At 36.3% G+C, this 17,506-nt stretch overlaps 2 protein-coding genes across 5 annotated transcripts; one reads left to right on the top strand and one right to left on the bottom strand.

The window, feature by feature from the left end:
- Positions 1 to 293: 293 nt before the first annotated feature.
- LOC139981605 (actin-related protein 2/3 complex subunit 3-like) lies at positions 294 to 6,159 on the bottom strand. Its single transcript, XM_071994118.1, has 6 exons — positions 5,960 to 6,159; positions 4,829 to 4,919; positions 3,742 to 3,821; positions 3,254 to 3,322; positions 2,451 to 2,577; positions 294 to 1,686 (listed from the first exon to the last, which is right to left on the bottom strand). Exons 1-6 carry the CDS (start codon positions 5,963 to 5,965, stop codon positions 1,529 to 1,531), a joined length of 531 nt encoding a protein of 176 aa, XP_071850219.1. The 5' UTR covers positions 5,966 to 6,159; the 3' UTR covers positions 294 to 1,528.
- A 2,175-nt stretch (positions 6,160 to 8,334) lies between these two features.
- LOC139981600 (2-oxoglutarate and iron-dependent oxygenase domain-containing protein 2-like) lies at positions 8,335 to 17,463 on the top strand. Of its 4 annotated transcripts, none has more exons than XM_071994109.1 (8): positions 8,335 to 8,491; positions 9,291 to 9,411; positions 10,617 to 10,673; positions 11,627 to 11,737; positions 12,735 to 12,834; positions 14,234 to 14,358; positions 15,081 to 15,338; positions 16,451 to 17,461. In XM_071994109.1, exons 1-8 carry the CDS (start codon positions 8,484 to 8,486, stop codon positions 16,706 to 16,708), a joined length of 1,038 nt encoding a protein of 345 aa, XP_071850210.1. In that variant the 5' UTR covers positions 8,335 to 8,483; the 3' UTR covers positions 16,709 to 17,461. The 4 variants fall into 4 exon arrangements, with proteins under 4 accessions (XP_071850210.1, XP_071850212.1, XP_071850211.1 ...); XM_071994111.1 differs by having other exon boundaries at positions 8,336 to 8,491; positions 9,291 to 9,415; positions 16,451 to 17,463; XM_071994110.1 differs by having other exon boundaries at positions 8,377 to 8,408.
- Positions 17,464 to 17,506: the final 43 nt, after the last annotated feature.

Here is a 17,506-nt window from a genome sequence, read left to right as displayed (position 1 = left end):
GATACATAGTGGACAAATTTTTAGCATGCTATATTCTTGTTCATTCCATACATTTTACCAATGTTCTCTTAAGCCCTGGTATTTCAGTAGTAATTTCAGTACATACCGATGTTTTGTATCCACCCCTTCCCCCCCCCCCCCTCCTAACTCTGATCTGAAATCTAGCACTGTATCTTGAGTTAGGAATGAGTTGCACAGACAGGATTTTCAACTGGCATTGTGGAATAATCAAAGGTGGTCACACATAAACTTTGGTGACTTAGTTTATTAATGAAGAGAAACCAAACTGGAAATCATTTGTGATAATCTATTTAATTGCTCATTTCGTTTCTTGAAAATGGAATAGAAAAGTAAATTATCGCATGAAAAAAAATGAATCCCAAGGAGAAATCATCAATAAATTTCTAAGATACTTCTGAAGGTGTTGTTGCTGCCTGCAACACATTTTTTATTCCTACCAGCTAGTTTGGGAAAACTACGAATGTTAAATACCACTCTATACTGTACATTCTAATCATGATTCGCATTGACAGTACGAACAGTTCTTAGCCTTGATCTAATAGGTAACAGGATATTCATACTAACAACATTGGGAGTGCTTCAAGTCATAACAGGAAAGTACAGGACATAAAGCACAGAATAGAGCAGAGTGGTTTATAGATACAAATACGAAGTGACAACTGTGTAAGTGAAACAGTCATTTACATTTATGGGAACTTATATAATACAAGATACAACACCACCCCATAAGCCAAAGAACAATTCTTCCAGATCATAACGACAGTCAGGCCTTTGTATGTATTATGTATTTTTAGATCCTCCTGCAAGCAGGAACTTGCGAAGAAACCATCACTGGCTTATCAAAGCCGCAAGCTGACCGTAGTCAGTCTCTTAGATTCATATTTAACGTCCATGATTATGAATTGTCAACAACTCTGTAACTGGTCGACATACATTAATCTTGGAGTGACTCGAACTTGGGACCTTATGATGAAAGGCACCGGCGTTAACCACTGAGCTAACACTCTGTAGGAACTAAATACTTGAACCGGTCATGCAAGTCTGTGCAAGAGGCTTGGAAGATAAAAAATTCATGGGCATTTTAGAGAGAGCTGACTATACCTTGAAAAGGCTTGACATATAGGGTATTGTGAGGTAGGAAGTTGATCTCCTATACTAAATAAGTTGTCCAGCTCAATAAGTGACGTCAATAAAGAGCACTAAATTGGTTAATGAGGAGAGCATGTTGCTTAAGCAGTAAATCAAAATAAAATACTTCTACATATTTTACTACTTTTCTTGATATCTAACATGCACAAGTCATTAAGTCTGTGAGTGTTTTAAGGTTTAACGGAATGTCTTTCATCAGCTAGATACTAGACGATTTGTGACTTTCAAACATTCTATTCTGTGGTTCTGTATAATGAAAGCCTTGACAATTTGCAGTCTCCGCTGATATTCTCCAAACCGTAATATGCATTATACTAAGTAATAAAAGGCTGACTCAATAACAAACAATATCAAATGCCTACATTCCTCGAGCAGCTAAACTTTTATCCATAAACTTTCTCTTTACAAAACACATCCACCATTTGCTTGGTTTATTTGTCGCAGGGTCCATTACTTTTTCGACCAACCGTGTGCCAGTCTCTTGTCGAATCTGTTGCAGATATGCCCTCATTTGATCTGAAAAGAATCAACCACAAATAAGTACAATTAACTGTTTTCATATGAATACAAACTATATAAATATATCTATATGTATATATATATATTTATATATATATATATATATATATATATATATATATATATATATATATATATATATATAAATATATATATATATATATATATAGATACATACATACATACATACATACATACATATCTATATATATCCAAGCGGGAGGCCCGGTTCGAATCCTGGTGGAGGCTGGAAGTGTTTTCACTGTTGTGAACTTTCCAACTCACTACAATTACATAATCTATATATATATATATATATATATATATATATATATATATATATATATATATATATATATATATATAGATATATATATATTATAGATATAGATATATATTTAATGAATATTATTACTTTTATTTGGGGGGTAGGAATGGGGAGGGGGAGAGGATGATACAGGAGGTGTTCATCTGGACTGTTTTAAATTGTATTTGCTTCAAGAGTACATGACAAACGTGTACATTCAGGTGTACGAGAGAGCCAGTGCTGTACACAATCAGAACTTTTGAAATTGTGCAGCTATAGGCTTACGCCAATATCCAACATCCATTGTGAACTTCTGTTTTGAATTCAGTCTCCCAATTGCCGAACTTACATGTGTCCGGCAAGAGGATGGAGGGCAATGCACTGATTTGCCGGACATCTGGTCACTTAAGGCAGGAGTGACCTCTCAAGTAACTGACCCTGATTCTGTACTTACCAGCTTCTTGCCTATTTGCAGGCTTTGCATACATAGCATTGAGAGGGAAGCCCGCCTCTCCGGGGATACTGAAACTAGCAATTCCGAGCTGTTGCATGTCCTTTGCTCCTTGGACTTTGGAAGTACACTATCAAGAAACAGAAAAACAAGAAACAATGCCATATGCCGCACTAAAGAGTAGCAACTTTGCCAAATGTATCTTGTACATACCTTAGTACACAGAACAGCAGTACAGTGGCAGCATTAGTAACTAATCCATGCCTTTATAGTTATCTTTATCATTTTTATTGTTGACTTCTTAAGGGTACAGTCACAATGCGATCATGACCAATTTAAAAAATGTCAATTTGCTTTGTTAAAATGGCCAAAAGGAAGACATGCCCAAATAATGTCTGCAGGGTAGTGGTTAACTACCTATCACCAGAATTTTTCAATTTTAATAGATTTATCATAAAACCATGAACCTTTTTGCCCGGCAAAAACATAAATTCCTCTGGCTAATTTGCTCATACCTTCAGATGGGGAAGGTCACAGATGCCTAACAATATTCATAGTGTGGTAAGCCATACATGTTACTACACTGTACATGAACTTGTGCACACCAAAATGGAGAGGGATATCTATTAACTATTGCGGTAACATTAAAAGAAAGTTTTCTCATACCATCTTTGAAATCTTTGCCAAGGCATATCTGCCTGCCTGCATGATTCCTTAAAAGTTTGCTTATAAAAGAATTTTAAACGTTATCAAAACTTGAAAGGCCCAAACATATTGAGTTATACAAAGAATGTCAGGAAACCTACCCTTTGAAGTTTTTTCAAACATTCTGTGATGTAGAGAGTAAGATAGATGAGCACTCGATCCGCAGGAGTCTGAAACAAAAATGGCAAAAAAAGGAATTGGACTTGAAAATAATTGACTGAAATGTAACATTTGAAAAGTGAAGTTGAGTAATTGTACTACTCTGTCCCCCTACAAACTGCCTACATCTTGTGTAAGAAGACAAACTCTATGGAATGTTTTGGTGTCTATAACCCTTAATGACGAGCAAGGATTGGGAGTGGTTGAGGGATGGGGTATTAAGGGGTTAGGAGGGGGGATGGGGGATGGTAGAGGAAAGGAGGGTAGTGAAAGTTCCTGCGCCAGCTTTTTGTTACGCCAGTGAACACAACCCTCAAGGTTAGTAACGCTCTGGGTTAAAGGTGCAGAAAGATTCTACCAATATACATAGTAAAGGTTTCATTACATTAGACATACATAATTACACAGTAAACAATCTATAGCACTGTACCTTGACTTCATAGTTTTTAAAGAAGATGTTGGCCTTGAAGAAATAAATGGCTTCATCAATGATGTCTTTTGATCCATCACCTGTGGAACAAAATAGAGGACAATTTTTTTCACACTGATACAGAAATGTTGTCACCTTATGAAAACCTTCTTGGAATAGATCATGCTAATTAAATGTGGGGAATGAGCTAATACAGTACTGTTCTTCTGTCAATGAAAGGTCTGGAAATATAATGTAACTGTTCTCTTCTACCTTATCTGGCTACTTTGTATTCAGTGAGAAAATTAATTTACAGGCTGGTTTGAGCTTGGTCAGCAATTTTTCCGAAATCTAAATAGTATCATAGTACACAAAAATGATCATTTCTTTTTAATCTAAATTTTCCAACCAAGTCTTTCCTTACAGAATTTTGTTCTTACAAAATGGACTTTAGTAAGAGAGCAGTAAGTAATATTTAACATTTCTAAATATCCTCTGAGTCAAAGTTTTAGTACAATTTTTTTACTTTTGAATCTGATGACAAAGGAAAGTTTTGAGACACAAACTTGCACATGTATAGCAAATGATTCACTAAAACAGTTCAAAATGAGTACTGTATATATATATATATATATATATATATATATATATATATATATATATATATATATATATATATATATATATATATATATATATATATATATATATATATATATATATATATAGTGTCACCATGTTGTCAATTTTCCCCTCCCTGTATATATTTATAATTCAGATTTATCAGATTTTCATGGCCAGAGTAAACAAATCGACGTACAGCAGAAATAACCTTGAGTAACGTTTTGCATTTTAGCTACAGTAACCAAGGCTACCAAATAATATTTAAACAATGAAATGAAGAATGGATACAAGACAAAAGTAGGTATTTGAATGTAACAATGGCTATCTGAAGTCATCTTTAGACTTGCTCAAGTCTTACATACAGTATGATGAAACAAATGGAAATGTTTGTGGTATGAGGAGAACAGTGGTGTTGTTACATGTATCTATATATGCCAATGGTTTTCAATGGCTGATTTTATATGAATCTTTCATGAAACCTTACCTGGTGGAGCTGGCCCACGGAATTTTGTATTTATTGGTAACAGTGCCATGTTACCTATGCTGTTTGGAGCAGTCAGGTCTGAATGGTATGCCTAAGTGGAAGGAAAGAACATTTTAAAGCTTGAAACTGACTTTTAATATAGTTGTATAAATTTATTACTTTTAAAAGATGATAGTATTTTATCATATTCAGCAAAGCACTCTACCACCACTAAAAAGCTTGACTTAGTATAGCCATGCCTCCATGTGAAATATACAAATGCACAGGAGCCTCAACCCAAACTAAACATGTTCATTTGTTTTATAATAATTGAAGGTAAAATTTTCAGCTCTGGGGAACAAAGTACTTAGTTGGCTAGAAAAGACAAAACTGATCCATTAAAATTGCTATGTCATATTTATGTCTCAGATCAAAATATAAAGATGATGACCGAAATTAATTTGACGATAAATGTTTTGCTCTATTCAAAGCCTACTCTTATAGCTAACTTGTCCTTCTTCTTTTTTTGCAGCAACACACATCCAATAAATCTGATAGTTATTGAGGCCCAGTGATTTTCTGTGATACTTATTTTGTTATGTATTCTATCTTCCTACCATATTACTAGTACTAGGGCCTAGTAGTGGTACTGACACAGATACTAGGCCAGCTGCTTTCATTCAAAACTATTAATCTAGCAAACTAACTTACATTTTCAGATTTACATTTGTCAATGACACAACTTTCCAATTGTACAGAAAATGTCAGATGTTAAGAAATATCATGCAAGATTAGTTACTCCTGTGTGGATATGACTAAAATGTCTGGGCTCACTAGGTGTAACATTTGGCCTAGCCTATGTTACTATGTTTTGCTTCATTAAAAAAACTTATGGGAATTGTAAATGCAGCTTCAGGGTTAAGTTTGGGAATAGTACAACTACCCAATGATATGAACAATGTCAGTTGTTAAGTAATCTCCTGTTTGAGAGAGACTAAAAGATCACTTCCTTACTGTACGTAGGCCTAGCCAACACTACAATATATTCACATGAGAACAGATACACGAAACCTCCATCAGCGTATAACTATAATGCATTGGGACTAACGTTAGGCCTACGCCTACTTGAGAAAAAGTTGATGAGGAAGTTACCGGCATTTTCAATCTTCTTTCTCCTTTGCCTTGATTGATTGAACGCGTTAACCTTTAAGTTGTATGTTCTTTTTAATTAAGCCTCCCTGTTTTTGTGCCAAAATGCACGCTTCGAACCAATTGCTTGAAGTAATGCTAAGTCTTGCCGCAAGTTTCTTACTATATTGTGCACAAATGTTACAACTTATCTTCCGGGTTAATTATTATATCGTATTGGATGAACTACGTGTTGGTATGGGCGGCCATTTGGGCCAACAAATACAACAATAAAACAAATAAACAAGAAAGAAAATTGAAAAAGAAAATAAACGCAAAATTAAACAAACATATGTAATACCAATATAAAAATTGTGAAAGGCACACTTAAAAATAAAAAAAAAGACAATCATGTAGCGAAACATATCAAACACATGCAACCGAAGGATAAACAAGCAGCACCGGGAAGTCAAAATTGATCCACTTGTCGGAACAAAAGATCAGTCGCCATCATAAATATGAAGATGTATTGTAAGCAAAAGAACATTCGCACGAACGCTCACACGTGAACGAACAAGTACTCAGAACAAAAATAACAAGGGCAACCATGAAGCCGAAGATGCCGGTAACATAATCAAAGGACATTCGCACGAATTCAAAACGAACATTGACGCGAAACGAACGGATGCTTATGAACTAAAAGGACAGATGCCGCTGTTTTGGATTTCCTTGACCGTGTTACATTACGAAATGTAATTACGAAATTTTGTATGCATGACACTTCTGTCCAACCACGCTGTACCGTGCTTCACAATGTCAGTGAACTGTGTGGGTTAATCGTCGTTTTTGTCATTGTGCCCACAAGTGAATTTTTAACCGGGGCAGAGGTAGACGAGGGACACTGCCATACTGCTTTTGGCGTTCCATAATACTGATTATCACAGACAGGCCTTGTCACCGTGACCAAGTACAATATTGGCACTATTCTTCGCATTTTAAGCTTCAATCACACCACTCACACACAATAAAGGTGAGCAAAGGAAGCGAAAAGCAAGACATGAAAGACGGCCTACAAGTAGTACTCCTAGTAAAGACGTACGTTCGTTCTGTATATATCATCGAATTATTCAAACTAACTAAGGGCTTCCTTCCACAAAGCTACTTGTCAGGGGGAATTAGCCTAAGGGTGACATACTCCTATTAATGTCTATATCCATCCGAACGATTGTTCTCTTATTTCAGGAAAAATTACCAACATGCAGTAGGAGAAACAACGTTTATTGGCGGTCATAATGTGGCAGTGTTAGGATTGCATGATAAGTTAAATGTTCTAGGTCATTATGTGGAGGTGCTATTGGTGCCACATAAGGACTTAAATTGGTCTTGGTCATTATGTGGCGATAACTTTGTGGTCACATAATGACTTAGGTTTACATAATTTTTTAATGCACTTTTGTCGGTTTTGGCGTTCCAGAGATACGTACCAATTCCGTATTGCGTAACAAAAGTACGGGATGCGAAATTATTTTTCCCACTTCGACGCGGCCATATTAGCATAATGGGCGTGGACTATCGGTCGTTGTTACGGCTTATTGGTCCACGTCACAGACTATGCAGTGATATCTCTCGGGTGTTTGTTTGGGTGCTGAAAGTTCTCAATTAAGTTACATCTATTTAGGCATAGTTATAGCAGGGAGCTGCTACTCTAACAGTAACAGCTCCCTGGTTATAGTTAATACAGACGCAAGTGACAACTGTTTAATCAAATGGGTAGAATATTTCAAGTCCGTAACAATACCCAGTAGCGTACGTAAACTAATGATGAAAGCACGTAGGCTCCTTACTGCCGTTTAAAAGGGGGTTCATTTATAAATGAACAAATAATTTAGAATGATGGATAAAACAATATGGGGCACAATACAATACATGTATATTTGTAGGACTGTAGCATTGAAAGGTCAGTGGGCCTACCTGGTGTAATATGAAGTGTAATAATCAATACCACGGGAGGTTCATTTATAACTTTTCCAGACCCTGCTGTCACGGGAGGTTCTTCTCCAAACTTTTCCAGACACGGGAGGTTCATAACACATCTAATAAACAAACACAGTTTGATTTTGTGATGGAATTTACCTCAAGAGCTCCATAAGACCCGATTGACTGGGAGGAGCAGTCGCACATCATCATGGATCTCATGAAGTCATGTCTTAGGCCTGAGTATATTAGGCCTGAGTATATTAGCTGAGTATATTATTAAAGAGCTATACGTAAGAGCTCGAAGTCGAAGTCACAAACTTGCCGGCCTGTGACGTATTTCATAAGCCACGCCCATGTGGCCGCGTCGAAGTGGGAAAAATAATTTCGCGTACGGGATACTGCTACGGCTCGCGTAATTTTTTTCCTAGGAGAGTTAGGCTCATAGAAATACAATTAATTTCTGTGCTCTCCACCTGTCGGTTAGAACACTGCTGAGGTACGAATCTAGATCATAGTTACCTGAACATAAGCTAGAAAACAGGGCATAACCTTTGCATTTTACCACAACGAAATGAAACGGTATGACGAGGGTTTTGTTTGATTAGATAATTTGGTGGAAAGTCATGTCAACGAAAATATGAAAACTAACAAATTATTAACTAACCAGTAACCGAGAGCGACCTAACAGTAACAGTCAGTAACACTGTGACTGTAACACTAACAGTAACACTACAGTAACATTAATAAGTCTTAGAATAGGCTTAGATCTATTCTAAGGTAGATTATTTCTTTTTCATGCATTCTCATATTTTCGCAGTTTGTGCATGCGATGTAACTTTTTGTAACACACAGAAAAATGTCCAAGTAGTAGCACCAAAAGCAAGCTTAATAAAGGATTGCCATGCTGTATATTAATTATGACTTGCCATGGGCCTTGAACTTTTAATATTTTGGAAAACTTCTGTAGAATTATTGTTGTCGAATTAACCTTAGCAAAGTTGTGAATTGAACATCATGTTAATATTCCCAGATGAATTGTACATATGACATGAAACATTATTGCAACAGTACATCAGTTTTTCTTTTATTTGGGATAGGAAGGGTTGGTGTATACTGTGTCCTCCCCCATCCCCCCTCACCTTCCTCGGCAACTCTTTTCATCCATCCGTTTCCCCATGTAGACATTCATTCATTTCTTCCAGGAGCAACTGTTGATGCAGTTAGCATGATGATGGTGCATTTATATATATGCAATGACCAGTTGTTATAAGTGTGCTAGACTGTTCGGTTTATCCCATATATATCTCAGGTCTGTGTACATAATTACGTGTACTCTTCACTATTTTGAACTAACGCTGGTGACCAATTTCATTGTCAGGATGATGGGCGAATTTTTCGTATGCAGCTGCTTTCTTACCAACAACTATTTTTTGAAGGAATACAAGTGTCATGTGACCTACCATTCAGATGAGCATAGATTCTCTGAAGAATGGAGAGATGTGGGTATCGATCTGTCAGTTTTTCAGATCTTTTTTATTTTGTTCAAGACTATTTTTTGTTGGATAGTGATCATGCTAGGTGAATCAATCCAACTGCACATGTCTTTACTTGCAGTATTATACCAATAGCTGAATAGACATATTTTACTAATTAAAATTAAATAACAATGCACTAGTACCAAATTCAAACTCCTTTTTTATTTACAGAATATAAGAGACGCTAGCTTGTATCAATCATATTTAAGCAACTTTTGCAGATTTGGCTTTCTAGTAGATGAAAATTTCATGCTGCATATCTTTCAAAAAATTACCTAGATTAATTATATTACAATATAGTCGTTTAGTTCTGTACCAATTTATATTTACTTTTGATGTAATAATCACTTTTTTATGCATTTGATCATTGCTTGATACAGGGGCGTCGGAAGCTATTTTGGATTGGTACGGCAGATCAGAGTGTGGCCATCTATCATAATTATCGGGGGGACGTTTGGTAGGTCAAACTACGCTACGCGCCACCATGGTTGGCGCGTAGGGTAATGGAGAAAAATTTGAAAAAATGCCTCCACAGATTGCAGGAAATGGCACTTCCCGAGCTTGAAAACAAGACCCCTGTCATGCCAGAGTAGTCACATATAGCCTACTTGCCATTTTTTTTTCTTAGTACTACTGTTTTTTTTTGGGCCGTGAATATTGGTCCGGCGTTCGCCGGACCTGCCGTACCGGCTCCGACGCCCCTGGATATTCTCTGCCAACAAAAGTCAACATTATTGACTAAAGATTTTAGCTTCAAATTAATAGTAGTTTATGTAGAAATTTGTAACTTTTGATTCAATAATTACTTTTATGCTTTGATGAAGTCTGCCGATAAAAGCCATCATTACTGAACCCAGATCTTAGCTAACTAAATATTAACATTAGGTGTGACATTGAGGAGTGTAACATTCGACAGAAGGATTTCTCAGTGAGCAAATATCCTCCTTTTTCTTTGGGGGGGGGGGGGGCATTGAATATGATCACCGATGTTCATAATGACTATTGTTTCACTTCCTAGGCTAGCATATTCACAATATTAAACAATTTTAACTGCAATAAACATACATTCCTCAACTTAAGAACCAGTGGTTTACATAGTTGTGGATGATGTGGAAAATGTTTCATACATAACGTTTGCTATTTTCAATATTGGTTCTTTTTTCATGCAGACATTATTCGACAAAGGATGCAAAACAGACAAGCAATTTGAAGAAGTATTGAGAAAGGTATAACTTCACTTACTTGATTTTAGATTCTGAGGTATTGCAAACTTGGATAAACATCTGTTCTTGAGATCAGTGATTGCTTCTTTGGTTTCCATGTTTGTTTCATTCATGCATCTTGATTTCTTAACTCGCGCAAAAAGAAATGTCTAATGCTGGTAATCTGACCTATTTTCGAATGAGGTGTAACAGAAGTGTTAGACACCACCATTGATCCCAGAAAATACACACACAGCTTGCAATACCGTCGGTAATTAGACACTAGTGTACAGTCAGTACAAACAACAGCGGTCAATACCCACAGCACAGTGTATAAACGATACAGCGATGGACAGCTCAGGTCCAGCTAAAGATAACAAGGTATCATGTTTCATTACAGTCTGCATTTTGTAGCGACATGAACAAAACGTCACTTGCAAGCAACAGGAAGTTAACTTTTTCAGATGGCCGCGCGCAGTTTGGGGGGAGTCTTCAATGCCTTTAAGCAACTTTTTAAGTTTGGTTAACAGTTTTCACCACACTTTTTGAGATTTAAACTCAAACTTGATTGCAATTTATCAAAGGAAGATGTTAAAGGCAGAATTTACCTCTAATATTGTATGCTTCAACATGACACCCCAATATTTGGTGGAGATGCCTCTTACCATTTAAAATTGCCCACTGTTTCATCAATTTTTAGTTTAAAAATTTATCACAGACCTACAGTACATAAAATATAGACTTACTTGTAGGTGGCACTACTTCATTGCAGTTAGAGTTAATTAAACGATATTGCTATTCTTATGTGAAACCTCATCCTTTTTTTACCAAGTTTAATGATAACTTAGACCATATTACGTCTGATCATTTAATTGGATTCATTTTAATTTCCTGAATTTTCATTTTGATAAATTTGCATAAAAAAGTGAATATACAGTGTCGGTGACATGCAGGTCTAAATTTTTTTTTTTTATCAGCTGGAAGTGGAATTGAACAGGAGAAAGAACCTTGGCCCTTATAGTATTAAAAGAAGACGAGAAGTAGCTAGTCGCTACAAACCACTCCATCGGCATCTTTACAAGTTAGAGGTTTGTATGTCAATACACCCTGGACACAAACTGTGCCGCAATGTGTTAATGTCACTAGTGGCATTGAGACCGTAGGTCAGGCCCCAGCAGCAATTATGTCATAAGGCCTAGCCACCCTCTTCTATTGCTTCAATTTTCTGGTTCTTCTGTATTCAGGGAATAATTTATCGGCCAACCTCATCCCAAAATGCTATGCAAATTGGGCAACTTGCTTTAAAAGTGCAATGATGTATAGCAAATTTTTGTGCACAGAAGTCATAGAATTTGATAAAAAGCAAAATCAGAGCGGCCTGCAAGACTGCTACACAAAATTTGAACTTTAACTTATTCCCTGTTATTGAATATTTTCCTCGGCCCCAAACTGAACTCAAGCTGCAGAGCTGTATCCACTATGAGCACTCCCTCCTGCCTCCCCCCCCCCCACGCACAATCTTGTCAGGCCTGAATCAATCAATCAATCAGAAGACATTTATATAGCGCCCCTGTCAACTGAAAGGCACTATTAGCCTTTGGTCATTGGTAACTTGTCACACCTAAACACCAAAGTGTGCACAATTCAATCAATCTCTCCTGGGGCACCACAACCACATGTCCCCTGGGGACTACCCATAGGGTGCAGCCAGAAACCGGCACACGCAACTATATTTACAAGTTACCTCGCAAGTCCCCATTTATACACCTGGGTGAAGAGAGGCAATGGAGATAAAGTGCCTTGCCCAAGGACACAACGCAATGATCTGGCCAGGGCTCGAACCTGTAATCCTTAGATCACCAGTCCACTGCCTTAACCACTTGACCACAACGCTCTCTTGAATGTTGCAAAAGATGTGTTGGAACTTATAGATATCCTATTAAACATGCTTTATTTTTTTACTCTATGTACTTTTTACAGCAGAAGTTCTAGAAGCCTATGCTGCTGCATTTTAAACAGGAATTTTAAAGTTTATCAATATTTATTATATTATATTTGTTACGTTTTTGTTTTTTATCCTTTTAGGACAAATTTCTATCTCCAAAATTTCAAGAACTTGTTGAGTATGCACGTAGTCATCATGCAACGAAAGAAGGACTAGTGAAGGCAATATCATCGGAAGCCGGTTAGTTACTCACCGTTATTAAACGTGCTTCTTCAAGTACCTGTACATAAGAGCTATTTAATCATTATTAAAAGTCAGAAAGTTGAAAAAAGGTGGGGACTTTGCTACGGTTGAGCTATATTGACCAATGTGACATTGAAGGAAATGACCCAAATTCTGGTCAATTCTTTTATGGGGGATCCAAACATCATGCTATGAACAATTAATTATGGCAAGTAAAGGCAACAGTTTTATTTTTCTTTACAAGGGAGGTGAATGGTTTGAAACTGAAGTAGCATTAAAAAAAATGTATCTCACTTGGAAGTGAAAAGTAAGGCTTTTTGGTTGTCCTTGGTTTCTTAAGAGGAGGATAAGGAGCACAGGAGAAAAATTTCCAATATTTATGGGAAACTTTGACGATTATGGCACATCAAAATTTACTCTACAGAGATTTAATACAATGTCCATTAGTTACCAACCATGTGACTTGAAATACTGCACAGAGACATGTAAAGTTGGGCAGTATATTAATTATCAACCATGGTACTTGAAATATTCTATAGAGATATGTGAAACTGGTTAGTCTGTTAGTTTTCAGCCATGGTACTTGAAATACTGCTCAGAGACATATGAAACTGGTTAGTCCATTAGTTTTCATGGTTCTTGAAATACTGCACAGAGATATGTGACACTGGTTAGTCAATTAGTTTTCAGCCATGGTACTTGAAATACTCTATAGAGATATATAAAACTGGGTAGTCCGTTAGTTTTCAGCAATATGGTACTTGAAATACTCTATAGAGATATATGAAACTGGTTAGTCCATTAGTTTTCAGCCATGATACTTGAAATACTCTATAGATAAAACTGGTTAGTCCATTAGTTTTCAGCCATGGTACTTGAAATATGGCACAGAGATATATGAAACTGGTTAGTCCATGATTTTCAGCCGTGTTACTTGAAATACTGCACAGAGATATATGAAACTGGTTAGTCCATTAGTTTTAGCCATGGTACTTGAAATACTGTACTGCACAGAGATATATGAAACTGGTTAGTTCATTAGTTTTCATAACCATAACTAATATGTGTTGTAACAAAAATAAAAAAGTTGGCAGCTATCAGAACAAACGAATGCTTCCATCAACCTCCCCCTCCCCCCCCCCCCCATAGTTACCAAATATTGAAAACATTTCAGAGATTGGGTGTATTCATGGCCTAACACTATACATATCTCATGTGAATTATTTTACAAGATGGATGCATTATATAGTGAACTTATGTTTTTTAAAAACTTATCTATTGTAACTGATTGTGCTTTAAGATAAATATTTATCTTTTTTCATTTATATTTATATTAAATATAAGAGAAGTATTTCATGTCGTACACATGAGATGTTTTTGTTCATTTAATTTGCAGCAGAGAGAGTCTACTCTTTTCCCGTCTTTACGAAAGATTTCTGTCGAGAACTGATCGAAGAACTCATCCACTTTGAGCAATCGGACCTACCGAAGGGCCGACCGAACACGATGAACAATTACGGTGTACGTCGTCGTATCACAACTGTTACAATTTATATCTTGTCAAATGCAAATCAGGTCTCTCACAACACTATATCAGGATGATCCGAAAAGCAACTGAATACAAGGATACTCACTCCTTGAAAAATTTATTGTCTATGGCTAAAGCATATTCCACACTCGGGCTATGAGGTATACAGCATTAGGTACATTCTTAAAGGGTGTGAAGACTCGCGCAAAAAGAAACGTCTAATGCCGGTAATCTGACCTAGTTTCGAATGAGGTGTAACAGACACCACCATCAATTCCAGAAAATACACACAGTTTGCTACTGTCGGTAATTAGACACTAGTGTACAGTCAATACATACAGCTACGGTCAATACCCACAGCACAGTGTAAAAACTGATACAGTGATGGACATCTCAGGTCCAGCTTAAGATAACAAGGTATCACGTTTCATTACTGTCTGCATTTTGTAGTGACAAGAGAAAAACTTCACTTGCAAGCAACGGAAAGTTAACTTTTTAAAGATGGCGGCACGCTGTTTGGGGGAGTCATCAATGCCTTTAAAATAGGTCTGATTGATCTGTAAGGTGACTTTCTATAATGGATACAATTTACATTTTGCTTTGTTATCTGAACCTAGCTTTCCCTATAAGCTCTTCCATTCTGCTGAAAAATCCATTGGGATTTAAATAACCATGATTGTTGACCATCAACCTATTACATCTTCCTAACTTTTAGATTCTGCTTAATGAACTCGGCTTCGACGATGAATTCCTCACACCTCTCCGGGAGAGGTATCTGACGCCTTTATCTCGTCTGTTGTTTCCGACCGAAGGAGGCGGAGACCTAGATTCTCACAAAGCATTTGTTGTAACTTACAAGATGGAGGAAGATCTGGACTTGAATTATCACTATGACAACGCAGAGGTCACGTTAAATGTCAGCCTGGGCATGGAATTTATTGATGGTGTACTTTACTTTGGAGACATGAGAACAGTACGTACCGTAGGAGAAGGAAAGCAGTGTGTTTTACAAGGAAGAAAAGCCATGATTATGTGAATTGTAGTATTTGCTTAGAATAACGATGTGGTGTTGCTATTATATGTATAATATATATATATATATATATATTTATATACTGTACATTCGGTTGGTTGGTTGGCGTATATATCTTGGCGCAGCGTGCTCTATGTACGGTGGACAGAGCGAAGTATAGGTGAGAATAAGTTGACACAAGTGGAACACTAGTAGTTGTTACTGTGTTTCACGCGTTGAGCGATCATCAGACAACTCTAGCTTTATCTAACTCTCATCTATATATATATATATATATATATATGTATATATCCACCATGACCCAATTAGTATATGTTAAGGTGACCTTATTCTTTTCATGAAATCTGGGGACATGTGCCCAGTGCCCACCCCATCAAGAGTTAGTTAAGTATTTATTGTTACATTGTTTACAAGGAGAGGTGGAATTTTGGTGCTGAGTTTCAAGGATGATGGTCAAATGCCTGAGAAAGAAGTAATTTTGCCAAGGTAATAATACCCAAAAAAATGCCAAATGCCAAAAAAAAACTTAAAAAAAGATAACTGGAAGTCTTATTATTCAGAGTTAGTTAAGTATTTATTGTTACATTGTTTACAAGGAGAGGTGGAATTTTGGTGCTTAGTTTCAAGGATGATGGTCAAATGCCTGAGAAAGAAGTAATTTTGCCAAGGTAATAATACCCAAAAAAATGCCAAATGCCAAAAAAAAACTTAAAAAAAGATAACTGGAAGTCTTATTATTCATCACTGATGCAGAGTGATGCTTTTCATGTAAATTAATCAACAAGCTATGAAATTATTCAATAATCTGGGTTACCTTTATCCATAAATTAACTTGTTTGCAGCTGTTTACTCTACAAACAGGTAACATTGAAATGATTCAGGACCTTAATTCTTACAATTTTTTTAATATTCCAGGGACAATACATCAAATCAAGGGACATAAATGAAATCAGTGGATTGTCCCTGGAAATCGGTTGACGTCTTGTCACCTTAAATTTCATCTACAAAAGTTAATTAAATGCAATATCCTACGCCTCGATTGTTCTATTCAGGAGCCTAGGAGAGAGAAGTACACCAAGTACGTCCATAAACCCACCGTAGGGCTCCTTCACAGAGGCCAGCATATGCACGGTGCAATGCCTATCTCAGACGGAGAGAGATACAATCTAATCATCTGGATGAGATCGTCGAAGGTGCGGAACAAATTCTGTCCGATGTGCGATCAAGAACCCGAACTGGTGAAAAGTGTCGGCTACGGAGATGGTTACACGCGGAAGGAGGAGTTAGTCGATGTGTGTAGTACCCTCTGATATGATGGGAAAGCTCTGTATTATTTATAAGTGCATTGATTGTGTGCAAGCAGATAAGAATGAACTAAGAAGAGATATCACAGCCTACAGAGTGTGCACAAACTTGATGTGCCAGCTAGGCTACAGTGAAACTTTGTACCTATATATATATATAATAAATATAATTTTACTCATCACGACAGTACTAATAAATTGAGTTGACTTGTAAAATAAAATAAATTGAGTTGACTTGTAAAATAAAAGTTTACAAAGAAGCTATGAAGTCTTGTCTTTTTGATTAGATTGTCATTTTCTATCAGAAGATTGAAATTAAAATATTTCAAATCCTTTTGATTGACACTATTTAGTTCCTATAGTATGAATCCTTTACACCATTTCAATTATTTGTTCCATATTCCAGGGATATAAAGAGGAACTTTTTGGGCATTGCTTTTGGATAAGATTTGGTGCTATCTGATAATAAGATTACATATACATTATATATTAGCATGACTCCACTTACATCTCCAACAAAACACAAGATCAGACAAAAGATCACACATTCTATGAAATATGAGATAATACCCCCATTATAATGACTTATGGGTGCAAAGTTTGAGTTAAAATAAAATGTTATGGCAATAATAATGAAACAAAACAATATACTAAAGTAGAACATTTTATACATTGGGAACCTGATTGGATGAGCCTTTTATATCATCCACAATTTTTTTATTGAAAATTAGTAGAGATATATAAATATCTCTGATGGCAGCTCTGTACAATAAATAATAATCAAAATCAAATAAAACTGTTAGC

The sequence above is a fragment of the Apostichopus japonicus genome, chromosome 15 (genome assembly GCF_037975245.1).
Source record: "Apostichopus japonicus isolate 1M-3 chromosome 15, ASM3797524v1, whole genome shotgun sequence".
Taxonomy (NCBI): Eukaryota; Metazoa; Echinodermata; class Holothuroidea; order Aspidochirotida; family Stichopodidae; genus Apostichopus; species Apostichopus japonicus.
This window is presented reverse-complemented; position numbering and strand designations above follow the sequence as displayed.